This window comes from Chiloscyllium plagiosum, chromosome 12, assembly GCF_004010195.1.
Source record: "Chiloscyllium plagiosum isolate BGI_BamShark_2017 chromosome 12, ASM401019v2, whole genome shotgun sequence".
Taxonomy (NCBI): Eukaryota; Metazoa; Chordata; class Chondrichthyes; order Orectolobiformes; family Hemiscylliidae; genus Chiloscyllium; species Chiloscyllium plagiosum.
Genome location: NC_057721.1, coordinates 57,349,130 through 57,362,770, shown reverse-complemented (window position 1 = coordinate 57,362,770; position 13,641 = coordinate 57,349,130). Strand labels below are relative to the sequence as shown.

Sequence of the window (13,641 nt, the reverse complement as noted above, 5' to 3'; positions counted from 1 at the left end):
TTTAAGAAATATGGTTCTAAATTTTTACTTTAACTAGTTCTTGGTCTCTCAAATTTTTGCAGATTACTGCACGGGATAAATCTTTAGTGTGTTGTTGGTTTTAAATTAAGCAGAAGGGTTTACCCCATGTCGTAACATTTGTCATTCCTCATTGTTAATCAAAAATCATAGGCCCTTCAACTCTGAAGCCCAGCAAGTTCTCTACTCATAGTACACCTTTCCCTTTAAGAGTTGCAGACTAACTTTATGATTTGGAGATGCCGGTTTTGGACTGGGGTGTACAAAGTTAAAAATCACACATCACCAGGTTATAGTCCACCAGGTTATAGTCCAACAGGCTATCACCTGATGAAGGAGCGTCGCTCCGAAAGCTAGTGTGCTTCCAATTAAACCTGTTGGACTATAACCTGGTGTTGTGTGATTTTTAACTTTGTACAGACTAACTTTAAGCCATGCAGGAGAGCTTTGAGCATTGCTAACTACTTAGCTTATTGACTATCTGTTGACATGTACTGTTGGTAAATGGTACAGTTGTTGATGTTTGGATGCAGAGATAATTCACAGAAGCATGCAGCACAAAGGCTTCGTGCTACCTGAAATTCAGTAAATGCTCATTAATTAATAACACATTATGATCACTACTGGGGACTATTACTCATTAAAAGTCTTGTTGATTGTCCAACTCACCTCATAGATATTCAGATTTCTGTCATACTAAACACACTAGACAAGCTAGATGTCAGGAAAGTTTGACATGGAAACCAGAGCAGTACCTGGCAAATTCAGCTAACTACTTGCTCCGAAGGACCTCGACGTTGGGCAGCAACATCTCAACACATGCTCCCTGGGCACTGTCCATATACATCCAATATCCATAAAATGGCATCAGACATCTGCCAGTGACTAAAGAACCCTCAAGGAGCATTTCTGATCCACTTACAAGCTCTATCCAAACTTCAGTGTTTCTTTATTTTTCTAATTTGTTCTTAAGATTTTGTACTTAACTCCTGATGAAGGGTCCCAACCTGAAACAGTGACTCTCCTGCTTCTCGGACGCTGTCTGACCTGCTGTGCTTTTCCAGCACCAACCTTTTCGACTGACTTCCAGCATCCGCAGTCCTCACTTTCTCTCGTTGTGATCACTACATCCGTTTTCAGGAACTAACCATTTTAGCTTCCACACTTTTTGTGGCATTTGCAGCCACGACAAAAGAACTATGCCCCTCATTTATCTTGAAAAGTAGCTGTCTCTTTTTTAATTGGCTCCAAAGCACAGACTTACTGTTTTTAAAAGGTTAGTTTGAATTTTGTCTTCAATAGGGGATTTTTATTCATTCATGGGATGTGGATATCACTGGCTAGGCCAGCATTTAATGCCCATACCTAATTGCCCTTGAGAAGATGGTGGTGAGGTACCTACTTGAACCGCTGCAGTCCATTTTGGTGTTGAAATGCCCACAAAACTGTTAGGGAGAGAGTTCCATAATTTTGATCACTGATTGTGAAGAAATAGTGATATATTTCCAAGTCTAGATGATGAGTGGTTTGGAGAGGAACTTGCAGATGGTGCTACTCCAATGTATCTGCTGCCCTTGTTCTTCTATGTTATCATGATTGTGGGTTTGGAAGGTACTGTACAAAGAGCTTTGGTGGATTTCTACAGTGAATCTTGTAAATATTACACACTGCTGCTATTGAGTTTTAGAACTGAAAGTGGATCTGGTACCAATTGACTCCTGGGAGTCGAGTGTCTTGAGTGTTGCACTTATCAAGGGAAGTGGGAGTATTCCATCAAAACTCCTGAATTGTACCATGTAAATTGCAGACAGGCTTTAGGGAGTCATGTAGTGATAAATAAGGTTTCTAGCAAATATTTCTGTGAACGTATTTGATTAGGACACACTTCAGGGAGACTAATCAACCAGATTGAAGAATCCTGAGACAAAGCAAAATGTAAAAACAGCCAGTGTAAGCTATATTTAAATAGGAAGCAAAGTTGTTTGGGTCAAACAAATGAGACTGCAGGAGAGGTGAAACAAAAACAAATAAGATTTAATCACTTTTTTAAAGACTGTAGCAACTAATTTTCTTTGAAAAGAATCAGACTAAGAGGTGATGATTCTGTTGTTGAAGGCTTCAACAGGAGTAACAATGAAGGGACATTGTATCCCTGACGGACAGATTCCGAATTTCTGCTTTTTGCTGTGAATCCAAGAATGCCAGAACTTGCTGTCAAATTTCCCCAGTAACAACACTGAGCACTGCCATACTTACCTTTATTATTACAGCAAATTCTTGGCCAATAAGTTTGCTTATCTAATACAACATCCTTTGTGAGATTCCATGCTTATTGAGCTTCATTTTCCAGTATGTACAATTTTGTCCTTTTTTTAAATCTAATGGATTTTCTAGTGATCAAACTCAGCTCTGCTCGGTCTCAGAATTTTAAATTGCTATCAATCTTGCGAAGTTGTCACCACGTGAGAGATATTAATATTGAAAATTGGATCACTTTCTCAAGTTTTTGTCCAATTCGTGAGAGCACCAAGCTCTCCTACGTTAAGTGATAAACACTCCCTTCATTCTGTCCCATGAAGTGCTTTAATCTCACTCTCAACAGCCCATACCAACTGAGCCACTTAATTTCTTATTCAGTTTCACACTAGTTGTCCTTTTGCTTATCTGATATTGTTTGTCCTGCATTGTGAACATTTTTGTGTTGGTAATCACTATAGCATTGAATTTACTTTGTGATAATTATATGAATGCTTACCGTATTAAGTTCTTCTGGTATTATAATGCAGTATTGGTCCATTTAAAATTAATTGGTTATTGTTTTCTTTTAAAAGCAGGGAGGAATTTTGGGTGAATATGTTGAATATTCTTATGCAATGTGCTGTTACTCCACAATATATTCTCAAGGTCTGAGAATTGGATATGATTCTCAGTCTGCAGATGAAATGTTTATTCCAACAGCTGCAACTGAACTTGGATTCTGGAGTGAAACAACCTGAAGCAACACCCATTTCCAGAAAAGAAATTGATGATTTAAGACAATTTCAGAACAGCATAACTCAAGTACCTCTTCCATTAATGAAATATATTTGTAAACATGCAAAAGAGGAAACAAAAAGAAACTCAACAAACTCATTCTAGTGTTTACTGTTACTCATGAGTTGTTTTTCTCTATTACAATTTGTATCTGATTTTTTTTTGTTTTAATAATCGAAGCAAGTACAGTTTTCCATTGTAATACAGTGCAGATTAAATGGTGATTGACCGCTTAATACAAGTCTCTCATGTTGAGGAGTTACAGGTTATAGTATGTACACACAGTTTGAGTAAACACACAAATCCAGGAGGATGTTGATTAGGTGCAGGGTTTATACATGACATGCACAAACCAGTCTCAAATTAAAACAGAAGATGCAGGTAAATTTAAGTGGATCTTCTAATATGGAAAATAAGAGCACTGTTATTTTCACTGGGATTTGGGTTGGAGAAGGGAGGTTAATCATAGACATTACTTACTGTAATTTGTGCATGACGTGGGGCAGAAGTGGTTGTTGGTGTAATAGTGATACTGCTGGTGATTTTACTGGTTGACTTATTTGGTGTCCCATTAGTTATAGCTGGAGTCCTGACCTCCTGGATTGAACTGCATGGGCTCATTGGTCTTGAGACAGGTGTAGCTGTTTGAATGTGGGGATTACCTAAGTGGATATGGATTTTATTGTCTTCAGTTGTAATTACATTAGGACTTGTATTTGACTTTTGTATCTGACGTCCTTGTATTCTTTCAGGTGATACTCTAAAGATCGTATGAGCTGTAGCAACTTCCATTGGCTCAGGAGACAAAGCTTGTGCTGGTGAGTTTGCAGTTACAGCAACAATTTGTACCGGTGACATTGTCCTTTCTGGAGTCATTGAACCACATGAATCTGAAGTTCTTGATTTTAGCTTTGCAGTCCGGGAAAGGGGTGTCAGGGCACGCTCTGGTGTGGAGTATGCATCTGATGGCTTTGACTTTACAGGTGTTATTGAGGCATTTTGTATAATGGTTATTCTTTGCTTTGGAGCACCACAGTTGGGGATGACAGCTGTACTAGTGTAAGAAAATGAATTTTCTAAAGTGGGGCTGGTGATTTCAAGAGTAGCCGTGCTGTGCCCATGGTCTGGTGTTACTTTTATATGAAGAGGCTGGCCTGGCTTCTGAGTAAGCACCATTTCACCAGGCTGCATCAGATTTCCGTTCTGTTTGGTTACAGCTTTTCCATTTTGTGCACAAGATTCCTTGCTCTTCATCCATGGGGTCCATGACTTTTTATTATTGACACTATTTACTGTTAATGAATTGTAGTTCACTTGCAAGGATTGATCACGTTGAGAATTGAAATCGGTTTCTTCACTTTCTGTACATATCTTTCCATTTATAACTGCTTTTTCTAAAGGGATAAGGCTTTTATAATCAGGTGGTTCACTATCCAATGCATCAGTTTGGATCTCTTTTGAGCAGAGCTGTAATTCACTTAATCTCCTGCCATTCATGCCAGGCCTAAGACTCTTGCTGAACCGCCTGTATCTCTCTAGTTCTTTGGTAAGATTTTCAGTTTCTCTTGATAGTTCTTTGTTTCGGTTTTCCTGCTGAGTCAGCTTTTTCTGCAGTGATGTCTGTTCTGCTTTAAAATGACATAGTAAGTCTTCTGTTGCCATATATTCATGAATTTTGTCTTTGAGGGCTTCCACTTCTCTTGTTAGATGGCTAGATTTTGCCTGTTCCTCACTGAGTTTGTCAAACAGGTTTTGTTCATTGGTTGATTCAGCTTTTTCCGCTAGTTTATATCTGGCTAATTCTTTCTTCACAGCCTCAAGCTCTTCTGACAATAGTTTTACTTCCTGTTGTTCATTGTAGTATCTCTGCTCCAGTGAGTCATAGTCATCTTCTGTCTTCATTAGATCATCTTCTACAACCTGCATATCTTTCAATTTGCGCTTAAGCCTTTCAACCTCACAAGTTAATTCCCTAACTTTATTATCATCCTGTTGTATATGTTTAGGAGATTTGTCAAACTCTTGTTTTCCTTTATTTTTGAGGTACTCCTTTTCTATTGCTTCAAGGGACTGGAGTCTTTTCTTCAAGAGGTTAGACTTGGACTGAAGATCGTTTCCTCGCTCTTCCTCGATTTTTAGCTTCTTTTTAAACTCATCTCTTTCTTTGGTCAAACTGTATGTTTTCTCTTCTAATTCTGCTTTGGATTTTAATACCTTTTTACTTTCCTCAATTAGTTTCTCTGTCACAACAGTAACTTTATTTTCCTCTATTTGAAGTTGGGCATTTGCGTTTTGGAATTTATCCTCTGTTTGTCTCATCTTCTCTGCCATATTTTTTCTTTCATCAACCAACATCACAGTTAATGTTTTAAGCTTGCTTAGATCCTCTTTCATGGCCAATTCCGTTTTCTCCAGCTTGTTTTCAATTGCTTCAAGTTCCCTGACTCTCACTTTTAAGGTTTCTAATTCATTTTCCAATTTCTTTGTTAAATTCTTCTCTTTTTCCAGATTGCATTTGAGCACATAACATTCCTGTTTACTTTTACTGAATGCATCCTCTAATTTTTCCAATTCCATTATTCTCCTCTTTAATTTCTCTACTTCAGTTTTTAGGTTCCTGCTGTGGCTTTCTTCCTTTTCTATTTTTCTATTGAGATCCTTGCACTGCTTCTCCATTTTTAAGAGTTCCTCATCCTTTCCTTCCATTTCCAACACCCGCTTACGTAGCTCTTCCACTTCTGCCATCAAACTGGAATTCCCACATTCCCCTCTGTTTATTTTTTCCCTTAAATCCTGCAGTTCCTCTTCTGCTTTCTTCAATGACTTATTAGTCTCCTCCAGTTCATCTATCTGTCGGCTGAGTGTGGCGAGTTTTAGTCGAAGCTGTCGATTCTGGCTTTCCTCGTTGGTCAATTTGGCCATTATTGTTTCCTGCTCTTGATAAAATCTGCTAGATTGGGTTTGCAGCTCAATTTCAAGAGCAAACACTTTATTTCCTTCTTCTGTTGTCTTTTCCTCGGAGACTGTTAATTTCTCCTGAGCTTGCTGTGCAGTGACTGATAGAGCTTGAACTTTTTGATTCTGTTGGTTAAGCTGCTCTGAAAGCCGTTGCTGTTCATCTACCAGTACCAATGCAAATGATTTCAGCTTGGTAAGCTCTTCCTTTAGCTTAGTAATTTTTTTGACATTTTCTTGATCTTTTTTCACTTGATAGGCCTTTTCTTGGTCAATTAGCTTTTTCAACCTATAAAGGGACAAAACATGAGATGAGAAAAAAGCAGCTTGACTTAAGGGAGATTAAATGGCCTAATTACTGGATCCCCGTTAATTTTTGATACATAATTCCTTTTTTCATTCTTTCTTGAATATATTTTCTTCTAAATACTTCAGCAACATTTTTCAGCCAGTTGCACAAACAAAAGCAATATTGACTGACTGCTCAATTTTGATTTGTTTTATTGTAATCATCTGTATCTAAGTACAGTGAAAAGCTTTGTTTTGCAAGCAGTACAGGCAGATCATAGCAAACCATAGCAATGTATAAACTTTAAACAAAAGCTACAGATAATTGGGTATCAATCAAAAATAGTAAATGTTGGGAGCATAACAATTCAATCAGTACTTGTGGAAAGAAAAATTCATTGTTTCAAGTGAAGACCCTCCTGTTCTCTATTTAGATGCTAACTGACCTGCAAAAGTTTTCAGAAATTTGTGCTTTCATTTAAACTTCAATGTTTGATTGTATTCTAATAACATTTTCATTGATAATACTAGTAAAAAAAAGTGATTAGCTCTTAAAACATGTACCTTAGGTGTCGGCACATTAGTTTATTTCAGAGCCCTCAAATAAAACCCTTCAAAAACAGGTGTTTACGTATGTACTGGTGAGGGTAGGGGTATTTATATTATAATCATCAATATTGAAACATAAATTAAAAATAATACCAGTAATTCAGATTAAATTAATGTGACAGTTTATTTAACAGTACAAAAATATTTTAACCTCAACCAAAGTGTTTTGAAACCTGTAAAATTAATTAACATTTACTTCAAAGAGTGGGTGTATCTCTAACTCTTGCACCTCTTCACAACACACCCTGTTTCTCTTGCTTGTAAGTGTTAAAAATTACAAGTAAAGCACACATTTACAGGGTGAAAATCAGAGGCTTATTACGAATGCAAATATGGCATGTAATGGTGGTCTTATTTGGAGGACCTATTTTTGGGGCTGAAAAATTGTCCTTTGATATGTCAAGTTGATGTTTGTGCAGTGATGTCCAATGTGTTGAATTGAAACTAGAACAATATAACAAATGTAAGAACCAATGGAACTGTTCTTTGACTAAAACTTGATAATTTCACAATTTTTTTAAAGAGATCAACAGAAATATTCAAAATTGTGAATGCACAATGTACCAATTTTTTTTGTTGATGGAGAAATACAGATTTTGTCTTTGAAAAACAGGTTGTGCTAAGTTCTAAAATTGGGTTGGTCCCAAATGCTTGAATTCAATCCATCTCTTGATTATCTTGCTTTGTGCAGTGCATTGCAGAGGATTAAAACCTGGCGGACACTTTGAAAATAACCCCTCATCTCAATCGTCAGGTAACCTCTTCCCAAGGCACTATGATCTTTTCAGATCTATATTGTCAATTTCTAGCCTCACCTAGACTTTCAGTTATTTTGTCAATCTGTACATGACACAAGCAGCCTGTGTGTGTACAGGGTGCCTTCACAGATTGCAGGCAAACCTGGTCCATCTGGGCGTTCTGGTTCGAGCAAAGCCCTTCACCTGGCAGCATCAGTGGTACCATGAAGTTTTAAATAATCATCTCAATCCATTTTCAGCATTGATACAGTAGTATTGTTTTGATCCTGAGAGTGTTTAACACAGTCAGCACAAAGAATAGAAAAAAAATTAAACCAGGGATTTATAACATTTTTGCTACATGTGCTAGAATGGAGGCAGACTGAATGCTGTGAATTTGACATAGGGTACTATTGATTTCAGCTGAAAGAAAGTTGAAATGCTCTAGTTGACTCTCTACCTCTTTCTTCCTTTTGAAGATGTTCCAGAAAACTGACCGGTTTCAGCTCTGCTCGCATTTTGACACATGGCTCAGAATACTTGATAATACAGCCATGAAATGTCTTAGGGCATTTTACATTGTAACCAGCACTGTTTAAAGGCAAAAGGAAAATACTGCAGATTCTGGAAATCTGAAATCAAAATTTAAAAAAATGTTGAAATGTACTGGTTACATCTGTGGAGAGACAAGTGGAGCTAATATTTCAGGTCAATGACCTATCATAAGAATCTTGAAAAAAAAATGTAAGTTTTTCTTGAGAAGGATGTTTTTATTGAGCACTCTTTCAACAACACATGGAACAAACCAGTGGTCTGTGAATTCAGGGAGTTGTGTTATCAATGCACCCTCGTGTCTCATCTTGTTGCATACAGTTTTGATGAAGTGAGTTTTGTTCCTTGTGGAGTAACAGCTGAAACACTTGACAGCCACAGTATCCAAGAATAGTCATGAATGTGGTTTATCAGTCCTGCGCAGATGTAGCAAATTACAATAAATATCCTTTTTCAAGACTATCCAATAGACCCAAGCATCCAAAGTAACAATAGACCGTGTTACGTGTTATAACATGTTCCTACCCAATACAATGTTGTAGTAGAAACAAGGATACCCAAGTTTGATTCACATCCCTGACTTGTACATTTTAGTTAAGCCTGTTCATCTCAAACAAAGACACACAAAACGTTTACTTGTATATGGAGAATTCTTAAAAATTGTAGAATTAGTGATATTGGCAACACCCATACAAGATTACTGACCACAACATTTCCGAACAATGATACTGTGAAGCGTGAAAAAGAAAATGCCCTTGGAGGATCACAGTTATTAGCATGTGACATTATTAAACATTTATAACATTGTGATGACATTCACAGAAACAGTTTATGTAAGGTGTTTCATGTCAAAACATATACCCCAGTGTTTCACAGGAGTATTACCAAACAAAATTTGGCACTGGTTAACCTGAAGATATATTTGGACTGAAGATCAAAAGCCTGATGAAAGAACTAGCCTTTGAGTGTCTGAAAGAAGAAAGTGAGGTGGTGAGGCAGAGATGTGTAATGGGATTCTAGATCTTAGGGCCTTGGCAGTTGAAGACAGAGCAAGCAGTGATGGATGAATTTAAAATTGTGGTAATCAAGAGGGCAGGATTGAATGAGTGCAGCTCATTCCTGGAGCATTATAGGGAGCTAAGGGAGGTCTTAGAAGTAGGGAAAGGTGATGCTATGGTAGGATCTGGAAACCAGGATGAGCTTTTAACATCAAAGAGTTGGTCAATCAGGAAAAAAATGTAGATCAGCAAGCACAAGGGCACTGAGTGAACAAGACTTCATACAATTTAGAATATAGGAAACAAGGTTTTGAATGACCACATTTTTCAGAGGGTAGAGCATTGGAAAGCAACCATGCAATGCATGGATTGATGAAGTTTAGGGTTAGTAAAGACATGGATGTATGTTCCAGGAACAGAGGAACTGAGGAAAGGGCAGCTTCTGGTGACAATACAGAGATGGATAAAGGCAATCTTAGTGATAGCATGGATATAAGGTCAGAAGGTCATCTTAAGGTTAAATATGGCACCAAGGTTGAGAGCAGATCCATTCAGCCTTATATAGTTGCCGGAGAAGGCTATAGTTGATAGCCAGGAAATGGAGTTTGTGGCAGGGAACAAAGTTAATGGGTAATGTCCTCCCAATATTTAGTTGGAGGAAATTTCTGCTCATCTAATGCTGAATGTTGGACAATAAGCCTAATAATTTAGTGGCAGTGGAAGGATTATGCAATTTGGTGTTGTGTATCATTGCACATGTGGAAATGATACTATTTTCAGATGATGCTGCATAAGAAAACATGTAAGTAAGAACTTAGAAGGACTAAGATGTGAGAATGACAAGAGAAGCCATCGCAGGTGATTCCCAAGAGGTGATTTGCTAAAGAAGAATAGACGCAAGCAAGGACAGTTCACTTGGTTGGATGAGAGAGGTGAAGTATCAAAGGAGTGTGGTGTGGTCAACTTGTCAAAGGCTTCATCTAGGAAAATGAGGAATGATGATTTATTGCAGTCAAAAAAAGGTTATTCATGGTTTTGATAAAGATAGCTTCATTACTGTGGCTGGCAATTTTATTGGAGGGGTTCAAGCATTGACTTGTGGGAAAGAGAGGTAGAGATATGGGAGGGAACAGCAAATTCTTGGATACAGAGAGGAATGGGAGATTGGAAATTGGGCTCTTGTATGCAAGGACATTTGTAATGATGGTGGTATCATAGAGGTGTTTTTGTATTGAAAAAGCGAAATGGTAGCAGACCTGAAGCAGAGGGTGAATGGAAGTAAATAATACCTCAGAATCAGGAACCATTAAGAATATACGGGATGCAGGAAGAGACTTTGGCTGGTCAATAGTTTAGTCAAAATAGAATTGAGGGAACAAAAGGTTGGCCCCACACTCAACTTCAACTCATAGACAGCATTGCATGCAATGGGAGAAAGACTAGGACAAGGGCAGTGGGGAACATCTAAGCAGGTCAAATTGAGTGGATTAGGGAAGAGGAAGGAGCAGTGGCAGCTGAATGCATGATCTCAAACTTTGTGACAAAAAAAGTCCATGAGCTTCCTGGACCTTTTTGGAGGTTAGGCAGGAGAGGATGGTTTAAAATAATGTTTTTTGGTGATGAAAGGAAGTGGAGGTGTATGTTTACATTTCTAGATTATCTTTGAAGAATGCACCGTGTTAATGATGTAGAGCAGTACCTGATAATACATTGTTTGAGACAACCAGGGCTGGCATGGTTGAACTAAATAGAGCCAAATCTGGTCATACAATTTGTCTGCCATAAAAATTGAAACCTGTGTCTTTTAGACTGAAGAATGTGGAATGGTGATACAAGCAAGGAAGAATGACTCGAGTGAGAGAGAAAGTTATTGTTTTGATGGGGACAACAACATCAAACATAATGCAGAAGGTTTGATTTAACAACTCATTCGCTGCGCAAATGTCATAAAGAATTGTGGCACAAAGGTTACATTGCTAGTAATTTGAAAGTGTGTGACAGATGACCTGATAGAGACTTTATCTCCCCCCAGAGATGGATATAGAAACAAGCGATATTAGAAATTGCTTATCAGTGATGATCAACAATAAGAGGAGCAAGGCATATGAGAATGACAAGAACTAATTGGTGAATATGGGTCGGAGAGTTCATACGAAGGGCAAGAAGTAAAGAGGGGAAAAAAGCAATGAATCCAGAGCATCACCAATGATATCACTAACCCAAAGAAACCCAAACATATAAATAAAAAGAAGGAATTATCAGCAATGCTTTGCCTGGAGGCCCACTGAAGATGTTAGGCAAAAGTGAGGACTGCAGATGCTGGAAACCACAATTTAGATTAGAGTGGTGCTGGAAAAGCACAGCAGATCAGGCAGCATCCGAGTAGCAGGACAATCGATGTTTCGGGCAAAAGTCCTTCATCATTTTATGGCAGCCCTTCACTGAAGATGTTGCCTACTAGGGTGGTGAAACGTCTGGAAATGAACCTTCCAGCTCAGTGAACAAACCTACATTCAGAATTCGGAGCAGGTAGAAGAAGAATTGATGGAGGCTGAAATCACTGAGGCTAAGAAATTACTTGCTGCCAAAGCTGAGGAAGGAAAGCAGAGCGGCTATCTTAGAGTTTTCGGGTCATACAGCATAGAAGAGGCCCTCGATCCATTGAGTCTGTGTTGACCTATCTACACCAATCCCACTGTTCAGCACTTTAGCCTATTGCTTTGAACATTCCAAGTGTTCATCCACGTATGTGTTAAAGGTTATATGGTTTCCTGCCTCTAATGTCCTTTCATGCAGAGAAATTTGGTGTGATACTTGTGCTGGTAACACTGACAAAGATTTTAGGTTGGTGTCATAAATAGTTAACAAGTCTGGTTAAAGGATGAGAAATTACCAGATGAGTCGGGAGATCGATCAGGGTGTGATCCACACTGATGCAACAGCTTGAGTTCGGTAAGTGGGGTCAACATGTAGCCAGAGAAGGAAAAGCATCATCATCCTTCTGCCATATTACCATCCAGGCCAGGCTAGCAGTATGGATATTCAGTGTGCTCAAGGGAGAAGGGCCTTGTTCATAAACAAACATATATTCTGGAAAGGCATGGGAATACTGAGGACCAAGCAGGATGAGGCAGTTAGGGTTGCTGCTTAAAGGAAGATGCAATGATAGTTTCAGTGGATATTTTGGAGGATGCTGAAAGAGGGAATCTCAATAAGCTGTATTATTTATGAGGGTGGAAAATCTGGGGTAGTGGCAGGTAAGCGGGAAAAAAGATGGGTGTTGAAGAATTTGGGCCTTTGAATGTAAAATAACTGAGAGAAGAGAAAAAAAAAGAGGTATGGTAGGGGTAAGGCAAGAAGAAGGGAAAGAGGGGAAATAAAAAGATAGACTCAGACCTAGGATGGCAGCTGTCACAATTCAGTGAAAATGAATTATTGCAAAGAAATCTATAACTATCTCGATCAATGGCATAAATTATTCTGCAGGCTAGCTTGAAATGTAACAATAATATTTAAGAAGTATTGCCCATTAGATCGATTGTTGCTTTGGTGATTTGAGCTGTTTTGCTTTGTTAAGTGAATTTCTTGACTGACTGTGAGATTTTTTACAAAAATTCTGGCTGTTTATGAAAAAATTAATTTTTAACCTTTATTGATGAAATTCTATTGCTGTTCGGTGTGAACATATTTTTTAATATGTGAAATATTCTTAAATAAAAAATGTATTACTCCAAAGAATTGCTTTTCAAATTCACCTTGTGTCTAAAATATAAAATGATGCTTCACTTCAGCCTTTGTAAGAATGAAATTGCAATCAGTGAACAATGTCATGCTTATTTTAGTATTATTTGTAATAGTTCAGATGGAGAATGTGATTAAAATACTATTAGTGACACTGATTCCATAATACATTCACTATCTTAACACTTCTTTGCCATTAAGTCTATTATTGATGGTGTGCTGTCATTGTGCATTTATAGGGATAATTAGGTAATATTTAACCTAAAATAGGGATAATTAGGTAATATTTAACCTAAAATAGGATTGTAGAACTACTATAACAATCTCTAAATATAGCATGTATATAGTATTGTCAAACTGATGGTGATCCTTTCTACTGTTGAACATGATGATCAATTGAATGAAATTTCTACCTGAGCAAGTAAATAACTTTTTCTCCCATTTTGCTTCAGCTCTATCACTGGTCTGAGTACCTCTTCTTTGCCTTCTATATGGATGATCATCATTGGCATTCTTTCATCTATGAAAGATGATTGATATGCAGCCAACATTAGAGCTTAAAAATGTGTTGCTGGAAAAGCGCAGCAGGTCAGGCAGCATCCAAGGAGCAGGAGAATCGACGTTTCGGGCATAAGCCCTTCTTCAGGAATGAGGAGATGTGCCAAGCAGGCTAAGATAAAAGGTAGGGAGGAGGGACTTGGGGGAGGGGC

The 13,641-nt window shown here is 38.0% G+C and overlaps 1 protein-coding gene across 1 annotated transcript in view; it reads right to left on the bottom strand.

The window, feature by feature from the left end:
* Positions 1–3,146: 3,146 nt before the first annotated feature.
* The window catches only part of filip1l (filamin A interacting protein 1-like), a 252,304-nt gene continuing 241,809 nt past the window's right edge, over positions 3,147–13,641 (bottom strand). Inside the window, exon 5 of the mRNA XM_043701146.1 lies at positions 3,147–6,295. Coding sequence (XP_043557081.1) covers positions 3,511–6,295 — 2,785 coding nt within the window. The 3' untranslated portion in view covers positions 3,147–3,510. The remainder of the gene's footprint in view (positions 6,296–13,641) is intronic.